Below are 20,410 nucleotides of genomic sequence, written 5' to 3'. Positions count from 1 at the left end.
CGTTACTTCTATTTCTTCCATAGGGGGGACTTTTTCCTTCCACTCAATCTCTTCAGGTTGTATATTTTCCCTTGTAAACACTGATTTAAAATGTTTGTTCATAATTTCTGCCATTTCCATTTCCTCAGTGTATTCAACTCCCCTTGTCTTAATTTCTCCAAGTCTTGTTTGTTTTTCAGTTTATTGTTTACAAATCTGTAGAATAGTTTTGGTTGATCTTTACACTTTTCTATAACATCTTTTTCATATTTTCTTTTTTCCTCTCTGCACTTTTGTACATATTCATTTCTATAACCAGTATATATTTTCCATTTTTCAGGTCTTCTGTCTTTTTTCCATCCGGTCCAGGCTTTGTCTCTTTTGTCTTTTAACTCCCTACAACTTTTGTTGTACCAGCATTTTACATATTCTTTTTCTTGTTTTTGTCTTGGGACATACTTTTCCACTCCTTCTTTGTAAATTTTTGTCAAAATATTCCATTTCTCTTCCACTGATGTTTCTTCTTTGTATATTTCTTCCCAGTTTTCTTGTTGGAAGAATTCTCTTATTTTATCAAAGTTTGTTTTTTCATACATCATTCTTCCTTTTCTATATTGTTCATTTCTTTTCATATATTTTTCTTCATTAAGTTCCAGTTCAATCAATATGTGGTCACTTTTACCTATTGGTGTTTTATATTCAATCTTGTCCACTATTCTAGGTTCAGATGTAATTATTAAGTCTAGCCTCGATGGTTCTTCTTCATTTCTATACCTAGTGTTCTCTTGTATCCATTGTGTCATTGAATGGTCAGTAATCATCTCAAGTAGAGCATTTCCCCATGAGTCATCACCACTCTTTACTGTCATTTCTTCCCAGCAGATTTCTTTGCAATTAAAGTCGCCCATCATAACTATTCTTCCTCCGTCTTCCATTATTTTAGTTAATGCTATCTTTGTGTCCTCTAACATACTTTTATGTTCATTCTCCTCCCATGAGGCTGTTTTCGGAGGCACATAGTTGATCACAAATTTTCTGCTCTTCTTATCTCGGTCTTCCACTTCTATCATAATCATCTCTACTGTATTCTTTCCATATATGACACCTTTCACGTTTATATCCTTCTTTGTCAGGAACATAACTCCACCCCCTTGTTTTTTCTCTCTGTTTCTAATCCAATAATTGTATGTATCATGTCCTACACTGTTGGGTGGTAGTGGGCCTTTTAATTTTGTTTCTACAATTCCCATTATGTCCGGTTCTTTTTCTTTCAAATAATCATTCAGTTCATTCAATCCTGTTATCAATCCATCTATATTTGTGTAGGACACTCTTAGTTTTCTGCCACTTCCATTGTGTTCTCTGTTTCCCTTATGTTTTTCTTTAGTATGTCGAACTGCTTTATTTTCATGTTCACTACTCTCCAATAGAATCTCTCTTTCTCTGACTCCGTTCTTTCCTCGTTTTTTGCCTTAGCTTCAATTCTTTTCTGCTTTTCTGCCTCTCTTTCCTCCTTATTCATTTCTCTTTTTATCCATACCTTTTTATATTGATCATTTGTTGCTAGTTTCCCTGTCTTGGATAGAATTTTCTCTGCCGTTGTTTGTGACCTGAATTTAATCTTAATTGGTCTGGTCTTATCTGTACTATATTTTCCGAGTCTGAATTTTTCCTCAATTTCCTTTATAATTTCTGGTTCATCTTCCTGGACTAATTTTAATAAACTGCTTACCCTTTCATTTTCCTCCTTGATTCTTGCGGTTCTATCTGGGTTATGTTTCTCTTCCATTCCTAATATAATTATACATTTCTTTTTGTCAGCTAATTCTCTTACTATATTCTCCTTCTGTCTCATCACTTTAATAACTGAGTCTTCATTATGTTCTTTCAATTGCTGTTTGACTATGTCAGTGAATGAAACCTTATTCCCTTCTTGAGTTATTCTCCAATTTTTAGCTTCTGTAGCTATTTTCTCACTGTTTTCATTACTATTCTTCTTCAATTTCTCATTCTCCTCCTTTACATTTCCTAACTGTCTTTTTAGGTCCTCTACTTCTTCAGTTAAGTTTCTGTTAGCCTTCTCTAGTTGTTCCAATCTTTCAATTCTTTGTAGAATGGAGCCTACATTACCTAACTTACGTTCCAAGTCCTCGATCACCTTATCAACTCTCTCCTCTAGTCTTATCAGTCTGGGGGGGGTTGTGTCCCCCCCACCCTCTTTAAATCCCTGGAACATATTCTCGTCACTTTCTACTGTATTTCTCCTCTCTATACTTCTAATCTTTACATTTTTATTTGCCATTTCGTCATCCGGTGGTCGTTTCATGTTGATCTTCCGCCCGTCTGCCTGGGCCAAGTCCTCCACATCCTCATTATCTTCCATTTCCCCAGTAATCCCTCCCCCTCTCCTCTTTCCTTACTTTCCCACTACCTCACGAGCAATTCCCCCCCCCCCTGCAAATACAAAAAGGCACTTCTCTTTGCGTTGGTATCCTCAATCTGCACTTTTCTTCAGAGCGTTCGTCAAGCCGTCCGTTCGTTGAAAGTGTGTGTGTGTGTGTGTGTGTGTGTGTGTGTGTGTGTGTGTGTGTGTGTGTGTGTGTGTGTGTGTGTGTGTGTGTGTTTACCAAGTTGTATTTTACGGGAAGGGGAGCTATGCTCGTGGTGTCCCGTCTTCATATCTCATTTTATCTAAACTATTTTTAAATTCATGAATTGTTTTTGCATGTGTATGTATGTATGTATGTATGTATGTATGTGTGTGTGTGTGTGTGTGTGTGTGTGTGTGTGTGTGTGTGTGTGTGTGTGTGTGTGTGTATTTACCTAGTTGTATTTACCTAGTTGTATATTACGGGAAGGGGAGCTATGCTCGTGGGGTCCCGTCTTCATTTCTCATTTTATCTAAACAATTTTTAAATTCATGTATTGTTTTTGCTGTGTGTGTGTGTGTGTGTGTGTGTGTGTGTGTGTGTGTGTGTGTGTGTGTGTGTGTGTGTGTGTGTGTGTGTGTGTGTGTGTGTGTGTGTGTGTGTGTGTGTGTGTGTGTGTGTGTGTGTGTGTGTGTGTGTGTGTGTGTACGTGTGTGTGTGTGTGTGTGTGTGTGTGTGTGTGTGTGTGTGTGTGTGTGTGTGTGTGTGTGTGTGTGTGTGTGTGTGTGTGTGTGTGTGTGTGTGTGTACTTGTGTGTGTACGTGTGTCTGTACGTGTGTGCGTGATTGTACGTATGTGTGCGCGCATGTGTGTTTGTACATGTGTGTCTGTACGTATGCGTGTCTGTACGCGCGTGTGTGTGTGTGTGTGTGTGTGTGTGTGTGTGTGTGTGTGTGTGTGTGTGTGTGTGTGTGTGTGTGTGTATTTACCTAGTTGTATTTACCTAGTTGTATTTTACGGGAAGGGGAGCTATGCTCGTGATATCCCGTCTTCATATCTCATTTTATCTAAACTATTTTTAAATTCATGAATTGTTTTTGCACACACCACTTTTTCGTCTAACTTGTTCCAGATGTCTATTACTCTATGGGGAAAGCTGTTCTTTTTCAGGTCCCTTCTATAACTGTCTTTCTTGGTTTTCTTTCCGTGTCCTCTTGTATGTCTACTATCTCATTTTATTAGATCCTCTCTATCAATAGTTTCTATGCCTTTCATGATTCTATAAATAGTTATCAAGTCTCCTCTCTCTCTTCTTTGTTCTAATGTCTGTAGTTCAAGTTTTGTTAGTCTCTCTTCATATGATAGTTCTGAGTGTTGGTGCTAATTATGTAATTGCTCTTTGTATTCTTTCAAGTTTTGTTATACATTTTTTTGTACTTGGTGACCACATCGTCGCTGCATATTCCAATCCTGGTCTTATCAAAGTAACTAGTATTTTCTTCACCATTTCTTCGTCCAGGTAGTAAATGACACTTTAATTGTTCTTATTAAATTATAAGTTTTTCCAAAAAAAGTATTTATATGTTTTCAGGGGACATATTATTCATAATAATGACTCCCAGGTCCTTCTCATTTTCTACTTTTATTAATATCTTCTCCCAATTTATATGATCCCATTATTCTTTTTTTGCTTCTTCCAGATTCCATTATACTACACTTCTTAGTCTTGAATTCCATCTCCCACTTCCTACTCCATTTCCATAATTTATTGGGATCACTCTGTAGCGACTCATAATCTTCTTCAGTGTTCACTTTTTTCAACATTTTTGCATCATCCACAAAGAAGCTCGTATAACCTTCAATTCCTTTATCCATACCATTAATATATATAGCAAACATTATTGGGGCCAGAACTGTTCCTTGTGGAACTCCACTTATCACTTCATCCCAATTAGAGTGCTTGTCTCTTATCACCACTCTCATTTTTCTTTCATGCAAGAAGTCTTCCATCCACTTCAGCAGTTTGCCCTGTATTCCTCCTGCAGTTTCTAATTTCTTTAGCAACTTCTTATGTGGTACCTTATCAAAAGCTTTTTTCAGGTCTAGAAATGCACAATCAGCCCATCCATCTCTTTCTTGTATTACATCTATTAGCCTTGAATAGAAACACATTAAGTTTGTGACGCATGATCGTCCTTGTCTAAATCAAAATTGCCTTGGATTTATTACTTTTTTTTCAAATGCCCTACCCATTTAATTTTGATAATCCTTTCACAAATTTTGCTATTGTACTTGTAAGAGAGAACCGGTCTATAGTTAGTATGGTCTTCCTTGTTTCCCCCTTTATATATTGGTACTATATTTGCTCTTTTCCAATCTTCTGGAACTTTTCCTTCTTTCAATGAACTGTTTATTAGACTATGTATTTTGTCTGTTAGTTCATTCCTGCATTCTCTCAAAATCCAGTTTGAAATTTCATCTGGTCCATGCGATTTTCTGACATCGAGATTACTCAAGTGGTTCATTATTTCATTCCTTGATACTTCTATCTCTTTCATAGGGGGGACTTTCTCCTCCCACTCGATATCTCTAGATTGTATGTTCTCCCTCGTAAGCACCGATTTAAAATACTTGTTCATAATTTCTGCCATTTCTATTTCCTCTGTGTATTCAGCTCCTTGTCGTAGTTTCTCTAATCCTTGTTTGTTTTTCAGTTTGTTGTTTACAAATCTGTAAAATAGTTTTGGTTGATCTTTACATTTTTCTATGACATCTTTTTCGTATTTTCTCTTTTCTTCTCTGCACACTTGTACATATTCATTTCTATAACTAGTATATATTTTCCATTTTTCAGGTTTTTTGTCTTTCTTTCCATTTATCCAAGCTTTATCCCTTTTGTCTTTTAACTCCCTACATCTTTTGTTGTATCAACACTTTACATATTCTTTTTCTCATTTTTGTCTTGGAACAAACTTCTCCACTCTTTTATAATTTTTTGTCAAAATATTCCATTTCTATTCTACTGTTGTTTCCTCATTGTGTATTCTTTACCAGTCTGCTTTTTGAAAGAATTCTCTTATTTTATGAAAAAAATCATACATCAATCTTCCCTTTCTATATTGTTATTTTTTTATGTATTTTTCCTCATTTAGTTCCAGTTCAATCAATATGTGGTCACTTTTACTTATTGGAGTCTTATATTCAATCTTAACCACTATTTCGGGTTCTGATGTGATTATTAAGTCCAGTCTCGATGGTTCTTCCTCATTTCTATACCTAGTATTCTCTTGTATCCATTCCGTCATTGTATTTTCTATAATCATATCAAGAAGTACATTTCCCCATAGGTCGTCTCCACCCTTTACTGTCATCTCTTCTCAGCAGATTTCTTTACAATTAAAGTCACCGATTATAACTATTCTTCCTCCATCTTCCATTATCTTATTTAGTGTTATCCTTGTGTCTTCTAACATATTTCTGTGTTCTTTTTCTTCCCACAAAGCCGTTTTAGGAGGCACATAATTTACTACAAACTTCCTGCTCTTCCCATCCTTGTCCTCCACTTCCATCATAATCATCTTTATCCTTTCCATATGTGACATTCCTCACATTTATATCCTTCTTAGTCAGGAACATAACTCCACCTCTTTGTTTTACTCTGTTTCTAATCCAACAATTATATGCACCATGTCCTACATTTTTGGGTGTTAGTGGCCTTTCAATTTTGTCTCTACAATTCCCATTATGTCCTGTTCTTTTTCCTTCAGGTAATCATTCAGTTCGTTCAAGCCTGTTATTAGTCCATCTATATTTGTGTAAGTTACTTTTAATTTTCTGCGACTTCCATTGTGTTTTCTGTTTCACTTCTGTTTTTCTCTGCTATAAACCATTTCCTCACTTTCATATTCACTACACTCCAATAGAATTTCTCTTTTTCTGACTTTGTTCTTTTCTCGTTTTTTCCTTGGCCTCTAGTCTTTTTGTTTTCTCATCCTCTCTTTCCTCTTTATTCATTTCTCTTTTTATCCATACCTGTTTATATTGATCACTGTCTGCTAGTTTCCCTGTTTTTGCTAAGATATTCTCTGCTGTCATTTGTGACCTGAATTTAACCTTAATTGGTCTGGTCTTATCTGTATTGTATTTCCCTAGTCTATATATTTCTTCTATTTCTTTCCCTGTTTCTGGTTCATCTTCTTGAACTACTTCTAATATCTTATTTACTTTTTCCTTTTCCTCCTTTATTCTTGTAGTCCTATTTGGATTATACTTCTCTTCCATCCTTAATATAATTATACATTTCTTTTTATCCGCTAAGTCTCTTACTATATTCTCCTTCTCCCCCATCACTTTAATAACTGTGTCCTTAGTTTGTTCTTTCATCTGCTGTCCCACTATACCTCTAAATTCAGTTTTATTGTTCTCTTGTACTTTTTTCCAATCACTTACCTCTTTTGCAATGGACTCTTTATTCTCTTTATTATTCCTCTTTCATTTCTCATTCTCATCCTCTACTTCTCTTAACTGTCTTTTTAATTCTGTTTCTTTAGTTAGGTTTTGATTCTCTTTTAGTTCTTCCAGTTTATCAACTCTTTGGGTAACTAGCGTTAATTGATTAAACCTAACCTCCCATGTTTTTGTTTTTTGTTTTTTTTAGTTTCTCCTCTAGATTTACTAGTCGGGGGAGGTTGTCTTTTCCTCCCTCATTAAACCCATGGAAATAATCTTCACCTTCCATTGAGCTGCTCTTATCTATATTTCTAATTTCTACATTTTTACTAATCTCTTCGATTTCACCACTGTCGTCGGCCCCTCTCTTGTTGACATGCCGTCTGACTTCGTGGGCCCATTCGACCATTCCAAAATTTCCTTCCATTTTCCTCAGTAATCCCTCCCCTTCTCCTTTTTCTTCGCCTTCCCACTACACCACGAGCTTTCCCCTTTCCTATTAATACAACATAGGTACTCCCTCGTCGTTGAGATCTACGAAAATTATAGATTTTTCCGGAGTCCAAACTTCGTTGTCACTTCGACTGATGTGTGAGTGTGTGTGTATATATAGACATAGACACTTCCACACACACATATATATATATACATATATATATATATATATATATATATATATATATGTATATATAAATGTATATATATATGTATATATATATATGTATATATATATATGTATATATATATATGTATATATATATGTATATATATATGTATATATATATGTATATATATATATATATATATATATATATATATATATATAATATATATGGGAAAGAGAGGAATGTCTGTTGAGGAAGGACGGGAGAGGACAGAAGATAGGAGTGAGTAATGTGACAAGTGATTTCAGAAAGTAGGATTCCATTCTTTTCATCCTAAGCTGTTGTTCTAGTTGAAGTATGCTTGGGTGCTCTTGGCAGCTATTTTGTATTTTCCATGGTAGATAATTTTTGTAAGTTATCATAAGTGAATTCTTTGGTGTTATGTTTTGGATCTGGTGTTTGGAGATCACTTGTGAAGATCCAGGTGTGACTATTGCTCCATGGGGAACTCCGCTGAACAGTCTTTTTAGTTCCAGATGTTCAATTTGGTTGTTTTGAGTTACTCTGCACTCTTTGCCAGCTAGCTAAGAAGTTGGTTAGCCATTTTTTGCCACTGTATGGATGTCCGTCTCTAATTTCTAGGGTGTTTATGTGTCTGGGAACTTTATAGTATGTTGTTTATATCTATTGTCACCATAGGTATCTTGGGATGAACACAAAGAGAAAGTTGGGTGAGGACACGACATTGTATCCACTGGATACGTGGATACTGAAAAAGGCAGAATAGTTGAGGTTAAATATGTTTTAGATAAAGTGTTTAAGGTGTGTGGTAGGTGAAATTATGACAAATAGTGACTAGTGAGAAATGTGGAGGTGAGGTGGACAGTGATAGGGGTGGTCAGAAGCAATGCAGCAGGGCACAGCACCTCCCCAGTAGGGGCCAACAGCTGAAGCTGGTTTGCTCCCACCATATGACAACTCACCCACTCAAGAATTACAAAGCAAACAAGAAGAAAATTTCTTTGGCTGCATCATATCCTTATCCATTCATAATAATCACTCGTACCTATTTCTTGCCATATCACTTCCATGCTCAATAAACATTAACCTTGTACCTAATACCCCTTCACCTACTCTACCTCATTCTCGGTCTTCCCGTGAGTTTATTGTCTTCCATATTCTTTTTGCTAGTCTTCATTCATTCATTTCCATGTCCCCAAGCCATCCCAGTATTCTTTGATCAATCCCTACCTGCCAGCTTTTTCTGCCCATGCTCTTTGCTTCACCTCCATCATTTCTCATTCTGTCCATATTCATAGCCCCTACCATACTTCTTAAACACTTCATCCCAAACATGGTGAGGCTCTTCCTTTCTGCCTCCCTTAAATTCCAAGTATCAGTTCCATAGTGTTGTAAGCATAAACATCCCTTCATAGTTTTTGCGTTCCTCCCAGATACTTATAACAATTTTCATTCCCCCAAACATAAACTTGCTTCCTTTTCACCTTCACCTCCACTCCCTGCTACATACGACCTTGAATACTCTCAAGCTCTAAACTCCAGCCTCTCATCTTTAAGACTCATTTCGAACACACTGACAGGGTACCCTCTCCCCTTATATATCTCATCACCTTACTTTTGCACCCATTTATTTTCAGCTTTCTCCTCTCACATTACCCTCCCAAACTCTGCCACCAACTGCTTCAGTCTTTCCTTCAAATTAGCTACAAGTGCAGTGTCATCTGCAAACAACAACTGGCTCACTCTCCAATTCCTCCATTTTCACCAACTCCAAAGTCCTTCCTAGCACCTTGGCATTTACCTCCCACACCATCCCTGTCCATATACTCCTTGAACACCCATAGTGCCATTTCATAATGCTGACACAGCCCCACATTTACCTAAAAACATTCACTCTCTCTATTCCCAATTCTCACACACACTCGGTGTAAAAACTTTTGACCACCCCCAACAAATTTCACTCAATTTCATACACCCATGACACACCCAACAGTCCTCTTCTGTCAACCTTGTCATATGCCTATTGCAAAACCATAAAATTTAACAAAATATCCTTACTTTGTCAAAAACTTCTCACATACCTTCCTCGCTACACAAAAATTATCCACATATCCTCTTCCTTTTCTAAACCTACACATTCCTTTCCCCCCCAATTCCCTGTTCCCTTCCTAATTCTCTTAATTATCACCCTCCCATATATCTTTCTAACTCCAGTAAACAGAATGATCCCTCCAATGTTATTCATATTTGTCCCATTTTCCTTTGTACAGTGGAATTATACATTCATTCATTCAGATCACTGGTACATTTCCTTCTCTTCAGCATACATTTACCATTTTAAATCCATCTCCTTTTATGACACTTTGTGACATCCATGTAACCTAGGTGCTTTGCCAGCTTTACATCATTTTCAGTGCTCTATGTATCAGTGCTCCTTCTGTGGTATTGGCTGCATGTTATTGAGGCTAAGTAGTATGCAGCTGATACTTTAGGGTCTATATGGGGCGTCTCTACAGACCAGAGCCACACATCATTTTGTCTGTGATAGAGGAAATCTGTGTGATGATACTTTATCATAATGCGACTGTCCCTCCATTATGCTGTCCCCCCACCCCTTGTTACTGTCCTGTACCATTTCCCTGAATATTCATTTCCTTTTTTCCTAACCCTGTGGTGGGGGAAAGAATAATGCCATCAAGTCTTTCCACTTGAGTCATACAAGGCAACAAAAAATGGGATGGGGATAGGACTAGGCATCCTTCTCCCTGTAGCCCCAAAGGGGACATTCCTAAAAAAAGTAAAGGCATAAGAGGGTCTAGTTTTCCAACCAGTACCCTAAGGTTTGGGTCTTTTAATGTGCATGGATGTGGTACAGATGAGAGTAAAAGGGAAGAGATAGGCAGTATGTTTGTGAGAAGAAAGATGGATGTGTTGGCATTGAGTGAAACTATGTTGAAAGGGAGGGGCGAGTGTGAGTTTGGGAGTGTAGTTGGGAGGTTCTCAGGAGTGAGGAGAGGACAAGGGAGAGAATGGGTGGCTATACTATCAAGTGCAGAGATAGGTAAGTGTGTAGTGGAGTGGAAAGAGGTTTCTTCAAGGTTAATGTGGATGAAGGTGAAACTGGGAAGGGAGATGTGGGTTTTTGTAAGTGCATATGGGCCTGGTAGTGAGAAGAGTGTAGAGGGAAGGGAGGCTTTTTAGATGGATTTAAATGAGTACATACTCGTAGAGGGATTAGAGAGAAATGTCAATGTTGTGGTATTGGGAAACCTTAAAGCTAGGGTAGGAAATGAACCAATAGACAGAGTGGTTGGGAAATGTGGAGTTCCAGGAAAAAGTTGTAGTGGAGAATTGATGGTGGAGATGTGTCTAGAGTTGATGATAGCAAATATGTTTAGGAAGAAAGTCAAGCATAAGTTCACATGTGAGAGGGTGGTGGGGAAGGGTAGTAGATAGTGCATTAATGGACTATATAGTGGTAACCAGGAGTATAGTAGGAAGAATTAAAGATGTACATGTTCTAAGGGAATATCAGATCATATTTTGGTGGAAGGTAAGTTGAGAGTGGAGGATAGATGGCGAGAAGAAAAGGACAGAAGATAGGGAAGTGCAGTGAACTGCTTAAATGAGAAAGAAAAGGAGTACAAGAAGCTGAGAGAAGAGTGGGAGGGAGTGCAGGATAGAGAACTAGGAGGAATGGGGATGGTTCAAGGAGGGAGTCACAAGGTGTGCAAAGATGGTGTGTGGAACATGGAGGATGGGAGGAAATAGAAGGATGGTTAGTGAGTGGTAGGATGAGGAAACAAAGAAGGTTGTAGAAGAGAAGAAAGGAGCTTTTACAGATTGGTTACAAAATAGGACAAAGGAATCATATGGGAGGTACAAAGAAAAGAGAAAAGAAGTAAAGCATAAGATAAAGGAGCCAAAGAGGAGAGCAGTTGTGAAATGGGTAAGAGTATGACAGGAAATATTGAAAGTAATAAAAAGATGTTTTAGAAAATTAAGAGAGGAAGAGGAGGTGAATCAAGTAGAGAAGAAAAGGTACGAGGTGCAGATGGAGAGATGATAATGAAAGAGAAGGCAATAAGAGGAAGATGGGCAGAGTATTTTAGGGAGTTGCTAAATGTGAAGGAGGATAGGGAGGGAAAGGTAGTTGTAGTGGGAAGTGCTACGACAATGACAGGATGCGTGAGGAAAATGGAGAAATAAGGATAGCTGAAGTGAAGGCAGTTGTTAAGATGATGAAAGCAGGTAAGGCACATGGGTTGGATGGATGTCATGCAGAATGTCTGAAAAAAGGAGGTACAGTGATGGTGGACTGGCTGGTGAGGTTCTTTAATGTTTGTCTAAGAGAGTAGAGTGCTGGAGGACTGAGGGAGTGCCTGTATAATTCCACTTTACAAGGGAAAAGGGGACAAGTGTGAGTGTAGTAGTAAATGCAAGGGTAGTGGGTCAGGGATTGGAGATGGTTAAAGAAAATGGAGAAAAGTGGAAGATAAACCAGTTGTTGTTTGCTGACAACACTGCACTCATAACAGGATCAGAGGAGGGATTGAGGTAGTGACAGAGTTTTGGAGGGTGTGCAAAAAAAGGAAGTTGATGATAAATGTGGGTAAAAGTAAGGTAATGAGATGTATAAGGGGAGAAAGTGGCAGCAGACTGGAAGAAGTGGATAGTTTTAGATACTTGGGTGCAAATGTGGTGAGAAAGGGAGTGGAGATGGAGGTAGAATGTAGATTGAGAGAAGTGAGTAAATGCCTTGGGGGATTAAAAAGTGTAATGAGAAATAGACATTTGGGAATGGATGCTAAGAGGAGATTGTATGAAGGAGTCAGAAACATGGAAAATAAGAGGAAGAGAGGAGTTTTAATGTGTTTGAGATGAGGTTCCTGAGAAGTATGATAGGCTGGAAGGAGTGAGAAATGAGGAGGAGGAGAACGGAGGTGGAAAGGGAGTTGGGAGATGGGGTTGATGAAAGAACATTGAGATGGTTTGGACACATGAAAAGAATAAGTGAAGAAAACTAGTAAGAGGTATGGAAGGCAGAGGTGAAAGGAGTGAACATGAGGGGTCAACATATGATGAGATGGATGGATGGGGTAAAAGGGGCATTGGGATAAAAAGGGAATGTCTATTGAGGAAGGATGGGAGAGGACAGAAGATAGGGGTGAATGGAGAATGGTTGTGTATGGATGATGCTGTGATGCATGAAGGAAAGTGGGTGGGGGATGGGGGGTGAGGAGGTATGTGTGAGAAATAAACTGATGCAGCTCAAAAGGATTTCTCCCCATCTTGTCATTTTCTGCATGAGGGGACAGAGAGAGGGGGGTTGCTGATTTAATGAAGTGGCCTTGCTGTGCATGTGCTGTGTCTTGCGACACTGCTTCTGACCCAGGGCAGTGGACACGATGCAAGGATGACCCATCATACAGAAGGTGCCAAGATAAGAGGGACGGAAGAGGGTGGAGGGGAATGGAGTGTGTTGGGGATGGAATGAGTGGGAGTGGTTTTTATACTTTTATTTTTTGGCTACCTCCCTTGTATGGGGAAAAAGCCTTTCGTATATATTTTTCTATAATTCTGTAATTATCATTATCATTTTCTATGTTCTCTTGCATGCTGGTTATATTTTTTCTTCTTGTTCTAGGGTGACCTTTATTGGGAAATTGTGTGAGGGGATGTCATGGCCATATTGTTTGTGTATTGAGAGAGGGCAACCACATAATGTTAAAGGAGGTTGCTTGTTGGTTATATTGAGGAGAGACCTAGTGGGGTAGTTGCTGGAATTTAACATGTTCAGGTTGAAGAGCCGCTCTAGTACTTATTGTCTTCTTTGGCCTGCTGTTTGTGTGCTTTGTCAAATTGGGTGATGTGCAATCAAATCTCTTACCAGTATGTGGTTTGTTAATTAGTTCTAAGGTTGGGGTTGAGGTACGTAGGCTTGGGGGGTTGTTGTTGTCGTTCCCTAGACTGTCTGTCCGAGCAGTCCCGTCTCCCCAAGGAATGCCATAGCCGAAACTGGGTTTTCCCACAAATCCTTTATGGAGTGTATGTTGTGTTGTTTGCATGCATGATTGTGTATAATGCAGTCTTCCATTATGTGTTGTATGGTATGGGGTGAAGTGTTACATCCCGGGCAGCTGTTCACAATGTGGTCATCCAGCCTCTTCTGGTAGGGGGTTGATGTGGTGGTTGGCAAGTAAATATTTGTGTTTATTTATTTATTCTATTTTTTCTTTCTTGGATCGAGATTATTTCTGGTGTGGTGTCTGTTTGCATTTTAGTTTTTGTTTTGTTGGAGAAGGGTATACACTGTTGTATTAGTATTATGAGTCCACCTCTGTGTTGTCTTTTCTTACTGTTGTGAAATTGGTGAACATGGAGAGTGTGGACTGTGGTGTTAGCATTATTTCCTGAATTAGAGCTATGTGTATGTTGTGTATATGTAGTTGAAGCTCTGTGTACTCACTTAGGGTTCTGTTTTTCAAACCTTTAAGATGTGTTTTTTTTTCTGTGTGTGTTGCCGTGTGGTGGTTACAGCTCTAATTCTTTATATACTAGTTTGTTTTGGCGAGTGTAGTGTATGTGAAGTGGATCTATGTATGGCATGCATTGCATTTGATGGATGTAAGAAGAGTGGATTATGGGAAATGAAATGGGTGGGAGTGATTTCTATGCCTTTTACTTTTTGGCTACCCCCATGTAAGAGGGAAAAAGCCTTTGGTATGTGTATGTATGTAAGAAGTTTAAAGATTTTGTACATGGACATGTGCATGGGCCTGCAATGTCTCTGGCTACTGTGAGATGTGGGAGGGCAGGTCCCAGGGGACTACTACTTTTTGTGGAAAAAGAGGAAAAGGAAAGGTACAGAAAATAGTGTGTTCCTGGCCCTGATCAAGAGACCAGATACTGGTCTCTCAGGGTTGCACCACCTAGTGGAGGTGGGATTTTGGTGTCCTCTTGCATCTGATGGGAAATTACTGTACAGTACTACTTCTCATCAATGGACGTTAATTAGCTGTATTTGTGGTGTTTTCGGTGTTGTTGATGCTGCTGTTTAGTGCTGTGCAATCACTATGCCACCCAAAAACCACTCCAAATCAACGGACTATTCACATCAACGGACACCGTTACCCCCCCTTTTAGTCCGTTAATGAGAGGTAGTACTGTATTCTCTATTTCCTTTTCTTCCTTTCCCTGATGGCAGGGAAGCCTCTTGCTGGCAGGACACTGCATCTCCCGCTATACAACATCCATCAGTGTGGCTTTTTTTCTCTAGAACTACGAACCAACAATCCTCAGTCTTATGGATTTTGCAAAATTCAGAAAGAGAAAAATGGTAGTGTTCCTGGTTTTTGATCCATGGGAACCAACACATATCATAGCCAGCTCTGTTGGTAATACTATCTACTTACCAAGAGATTTTTCCTCCTTATATGGGAGGTAACCAAGTCAAAGGCATGTACCTACATCCACCCATTCCACTCCCATCCACATCCACCCACTCCACTCCCATCCACCACCCTTTCCTCCCTCTTATCTTAGCTCCTCATGGATGATGGGCCATCCCTGTGTCCTGCCCGCTGCCCTGGGTCAGGAGCAATGTAGTGAGACACAGTACTACTAACAGTAACACTAACTGTATTGCAGTTGCTCAAAACAACAAGCATGTCCCATGGCAAGTAATGGCTGACTAAAGATTTTAGTTTGGTACACAACATTCTTTTCGAACTTTAGAAGTGTTGCAGTGTCCATCAGAGTATCAAGACAGTAAGAAAGGGTAGATGTCCCCCCTGCCCCACCCCCCCCCATTTTTTTATTTTCTTTTCTTAAATAAGCCCCACTGCCAATGCCAAATGGACATTCCCAACCTCCTCAAGGCAGACCAGGGGCAACATATTAACCATCTTCAACTTCATAAACTCCTGGTGGGAGAACATAAACTGCAATACAGGAGATGGCCCTCAACGTGTGCTTCAGCCACACCAACCAAAGCAACTCCTGACATTCTCCCCTGAGCATGAAACTCGTTCGACTGGATACATGCACCTCAGACTTCAGCATTCCCATCTATCAGTACAAGTACTGTAATTGCACATTATCTCACAGACATGGGTTAAAGAAAACTATCTTTTATCCAACATTTTAGTGTCTCAGATCTAATTCCTCCATTCAAATATTACAATAAAAAAAGATAATAAAAAAGACATGCCCACATCTTCATCCGTACACACATATACTACATCCAATTGTTGGGGCTATAGAACATGTACAGTCTTAAGTTTTCAACACTGCCTACATTTAGTACTGTGCACTGATACACAATCAACTAGGAGAGGCTAACCAAAACTGCAAAAGAGAATTGTCTGTTATGCTTTCCCAACTTGACTACTTCTCTTTGGATTTCCTGAAGTGGTGTTGATAAGGTATCACTGTGGATCTCCAGAAGTGGTGTTGGTAAGTTATCACTGTGACAATACTTAATCAAAAACAGGCACTTTCTTCATCAGCTAAATGGACAGTAGTTTCAAAAATTGTGGCTCAATAAAGCTGGTATAAAAAGACAAAAAAGAAAGAAAGAAAAAAAAATCATCACAACCTAGATGATTCTAAGTAGGAATTACATGACAGTAGTGCTTTACATAAAGCTTGACAAAACTTGAGGCAAAAAAACATAAGCTAGATAAAATTCCTTTTGTTCTAAATCCACAGTCACAATACTATGGTCTTTGCAGTAAGAAAAATGTACAAATAACTGGACAGAAATTGTCAGACCCTTAAATAAAACTTATATCTCTCAGCTCCTGCCAATAGACAAACTAACATGAGCTATGGCTGTGCCACTTCCTTATAAAAAAAAAAAGAAAAAAAGAAAAACAAAAGTACCTTTGATATATACTTGTCAAGAAAAAGTGAACTGCAAAAGCTTCTTTTAATTTTAGGTGAGAAGTGCTGTATATACAAAAGCAGCAGTCATTTACCATGCCACAACTGGGACAAATGGACCAAGTTTGGGCCCAAGACAATAAACAGAACTACACTGGCATTGGCTAGGGGACAGTAGTAAACTTCTGCTGGGCCTTTAGGACCTCATAGTAAAGGAGAGGGAAAAAAAGAAAAAAGAAAAAGAAGGAAGGAAGGAAGGAAGAGAGACAAAGAGAGTTAGGCATATACATATATATATATATGCACACACACACACACCTATATATACATACATTGGTTTGACAGTTGGCATCATACATATACCAAAGGCTTTTTCCCCCTTACAAGGGAGGTAGCCAAAAAACAAAGCCATAAAAACTACTCCCACTCATTCCATCCCCAAGATACAACACTCCCCTCCACCCTCTTATCTTGGCACCTCCTGGATGACAGGTCATCCCTGCATCTTGCCCACTGCCCTGCATCAGAAGCAGTGTCACTAGACACAGCACATCCACAGCAAGGCCACTTCATTAAATCGGCGACTCCCCATCTCTGTTCCCTCATGCGAGAAGAAGATGCAGAGAAATCCCTTCATGCTGCATCAATTTCTCACACATACTCCCCCACCCCCCATCCCCCACCCATTCCCCCTCCTGCATCACAGCATCATCCATACACAACCATTCTCCATTCACCCCTATCTTCTGTCCTCTCCCGTCCTTCCTCAACAGATTTACCATTTTTACCCCATCCATCCATCTCATCCTAGGTCACCCCCTCATGTTCACTCTTTTCACCTCTGCCTAGTCTTTCATATATATATATAAATATATATATATACACACACACATACATACGCATATAAATATATACACACACACACATATATATATATATATGACCTCATAGTAAAGAAAGAAAAGGAAGAATGAATGAGAAAGAGGGAGACAGAGTTAGGCATATATATATACACACACACAATGTGTGTGTATATATTATATATATATATATATATATATATATATATATATATATATATATATATATATATATATATATATATATATATATATATATATATATATATATTTAAATAAAGTATTTGGGCAGCCACTTTCCAATTATTTCTGCCCATTTGTGCTCTTTGCTGAGATTCTTAGTCACTTGATTGCAGCAAAGCATAGTATGGCCCTTGGTACAGGACATGTGGAGCAAAAGCAAAGACAGACAGACTAACTGGTACACGAAGTCCTAAAAGCTGGAGAGATTCCTACACAGACAGATGCAACTGTGATTCAAAGCTGACAAGAGGCACATACATCTTAACTGCAACAGTATTACATTGTTGTCATGACAAATACACCAACATTTATATTATATACTTCCTTCAAAAGAACTTGACATATCTATGACCTTATCCACTATGAAAAATAGCCAAAAGAGCTTATAATCAGCAAGACTGAAAAGATTCACTGGGTCACCCCTAGGCGGCAGCAGCACAAGCGTCTATCCCTTGACCGATCAATCTTGCGGGCCTTTTGTCAGCCCTGTGCCTTGGAGCTGAGAAAAATGAAGGAGTGGTTGGTGGGTGAGGATCAAAAGAAGGACCTTCCCACTCCCAGTTATGGATCACTTTATGTACACTGAGCCTTAAAAGAGTCCTGTCTCTTTGTTCACTTTCACAACACTTGATTCTTCATGTATTTGTCGAAGATGGATAGTCTTCTTGGCAGGCAAGCAGGCAGGTAGACTGCTCCAGCTGCCCTCCATTGGTGTCTTTCTTGCAGAATCTTCCCATGTTTCGAATCTCCTCACACATGCACACTGAAGAACCCTGACGTGGTACCACGTACTGGAACCCATTCGTGAGCATTTGGCACAAGGAGACAGGAACAAGTGATGTGAGCTTTAGTTACGTCTTTGTAACCGACACAAAATGTAGGGCTCATTACATTGTAACAGCATTAACTGCACTCCTATGAAATGAAAAGTATAACATATACACCTACATACTGTATATACTAATTTTTACAGTATAATTCAGTTACTGAAATACAATAAGATTGCCTGTTCAGGTAATTCCTAACGAGGAAAAATGATAACATTTACCATAAGCCACCCTCCCTTACTGGAAGAAAAATATGAGCCTTTCTGTTCCTTGCAAGTGAGGCAACATTATTAACAATTATGGCAAAGATGGCAAAATCTAAACTTTTGGGTGGAATGGGCATTTTTTTCTGAACAAAGTGACACTGAAGATAAAGAAAAAAATATGAGTAAAGAAGAAAATATGAGTGGCCATGGAGAATGAAATGGAAAAAAAAAAAAAAAAAAAAAAAAAAAAAATTGGACCAGGTAGAAGCAGATGTAGTTCCAGTGAAGTGCACTGTAGTAAAAAAAATAAGAGAGTTCAGAGATAACTGTCTTGACACGCCAGAAAGCAGTGTATGTACTGTATTACAGAGGCTGATGAATGATGAATGGATGATGCAAAGGATAGACTATGGAAAGAATATTCTGAGAGCAGAGAAGAGTGAGCGGGGAGAACAGATGTAGAGGGGAAAATGGAATAGAGAACTGTATGAGAGCAATGACAGCATGAGCATTAATGGAAGGTATAGGAATAGTATATGAGTAAAAGATATTAAGATTTTGCTGTACCAGCTGAATACATGATCAAGCAGAAGAAACCCTAATATATATATACCTGTCACAAGTACCCATGACCATATTCCCCCTCCCTTTCTAGAATGCACCTCAAAGTTTGGCTGTAAATGAAGATGTCAACAGACGACATCCAGGCCAAAGATTATATTCATGAGACCAAGGTGACCATTCTTTTCACTTAGTACTTGTAGCTTAACTGTTCAAGGTTGTTCACTAGAGATATGGCTATGGCATTTCATGGTTGTCCACTAGACAAAAGTAGCCACAGCTGTTGGGGAAGTCTCTTCAGCAGCTTTCTTTTTGGCCGTCCCATATTGTCCAATGAATGAACCATCTTCTGTGAACTTGCCTGTTTGAGTAAAATGGGAAAGAATTAATTTTACACGAAATCTAAGATATATGCATATATACATACAACAAGATGCTTCTTCCTCTCACCATAGGGCAAGGGGAGTGGCTGATACTATACATACATACACCAAGGGTTTTTTCCTTGTTACAAGGGAAGTAGCCAAGTCAAAGACATAAATTCATTCTCACCCATTTCATCCCCACAACACTCCATTCCCATTGACCATCCCTCCCTCCCTCTTTTCTTGGCTCTTCCTGGATGACGGGTCATCCTTGAATCTTGTCCATTGCCCTGGGTCAGAAGCAATGCAGCAAGATACAGCACATCCATAGCAAGGCCACTTCATTTAATCAGAAAAACCCACTCTTTGTCCCCTCATGAAGAAAACGAGAAGATGTGAGGAAATCCCTTTGGGTTGCATCAAAATATCATTCACATATACTCCCTCAACCTCCCCCCCCATAAACCACATCTTTTCATGCATCAAAGCATCATCCATACATCCATACACAACCATTCTCAACTCACTCCTTTCTTTTGTCTTCTCCCTACCTTCCTCAACAGATAGCCCCTTCTTTCCCAATACCCCTTTTATCCTATCCATTCATCTCATCCTTGGTCCCCCTCATGATCATTCCTTCCACCTCTGCCTTCTATAATTCTTTTTACTAATCTTTCCACGTGTCCAAACCATCCCAATACTCTTTCATCAACCCTATTTCCCAACTCCCTTTCTATCACTCCTCTCCTCCTCACCTCATTTCTCATTCTATCCAGCCTAGTAAACCTACCATATATCTCAGGCATTTCATCTCATACATACATACATATACCAAGGCTTTTTCCCCCTTCCAAGGGAGGTAGCCAAAAAGGGAAAGGCATAAAAACACTCCCACCCATTTCATCCCCAAATACACTCCACACCCCTCCCACCCTTCCTCTCATCTGAGCACCTCCTGGATGACGGGTCATCCCTGCACCCCGCCCACCGCCCTGGGTCAGAAGCAGTGTCGCAAGACACCGTACAACCACAGCATTTC

General features: G+C 39.1%; 1 protein-coding gene across 5 annotated transcripts in view; it reads right to left on the bottom strand.

The window, feature by feature from the left end:
* Positions 1-15,554: 15,554 nt before the first annotated feature.
* The window catches only part of Nrg (Neuroglian), a 556,234-nt gene continuing 551,378 nt past the window's right edge, over positions 15,555-20,410 (bottom strand). For all 5 annotated transcript variants that reach the window (XM_076204343.1, XM_076204345.1, XM_076204341.1 and 2 more), the window contains one exon: positions 15,555-19,367. In XM_076204343.1, the coding sequence (XP_076060458.1) occupies positions 19,267-19,367 (101 nt within the window). In that variant the 3' untranslated portion in view covers positions 15,555-19,266. The remainder of the gene's footprint in view (positions 19,368-20,410) is intronic.

The sequence above is a fragment of the Oratosquilla oratoria genome, chromosome 21 (genome assembly GCF_046742065.1).
Source record: "Oratosquilla oratoria isolate Oo_2021 chromosome 21, ASM4674206v1, whole genome shotgun sequence".
NCBI lineage: Eukaryota > Metazoa > Arthropoda > Malacostraca > Stomatopoda > Squillidae > Oratosquilla > Oratosquilla oratoria.
This window is presented reverse-complemented; position numbering and strand designations above follow the sequence as displayed.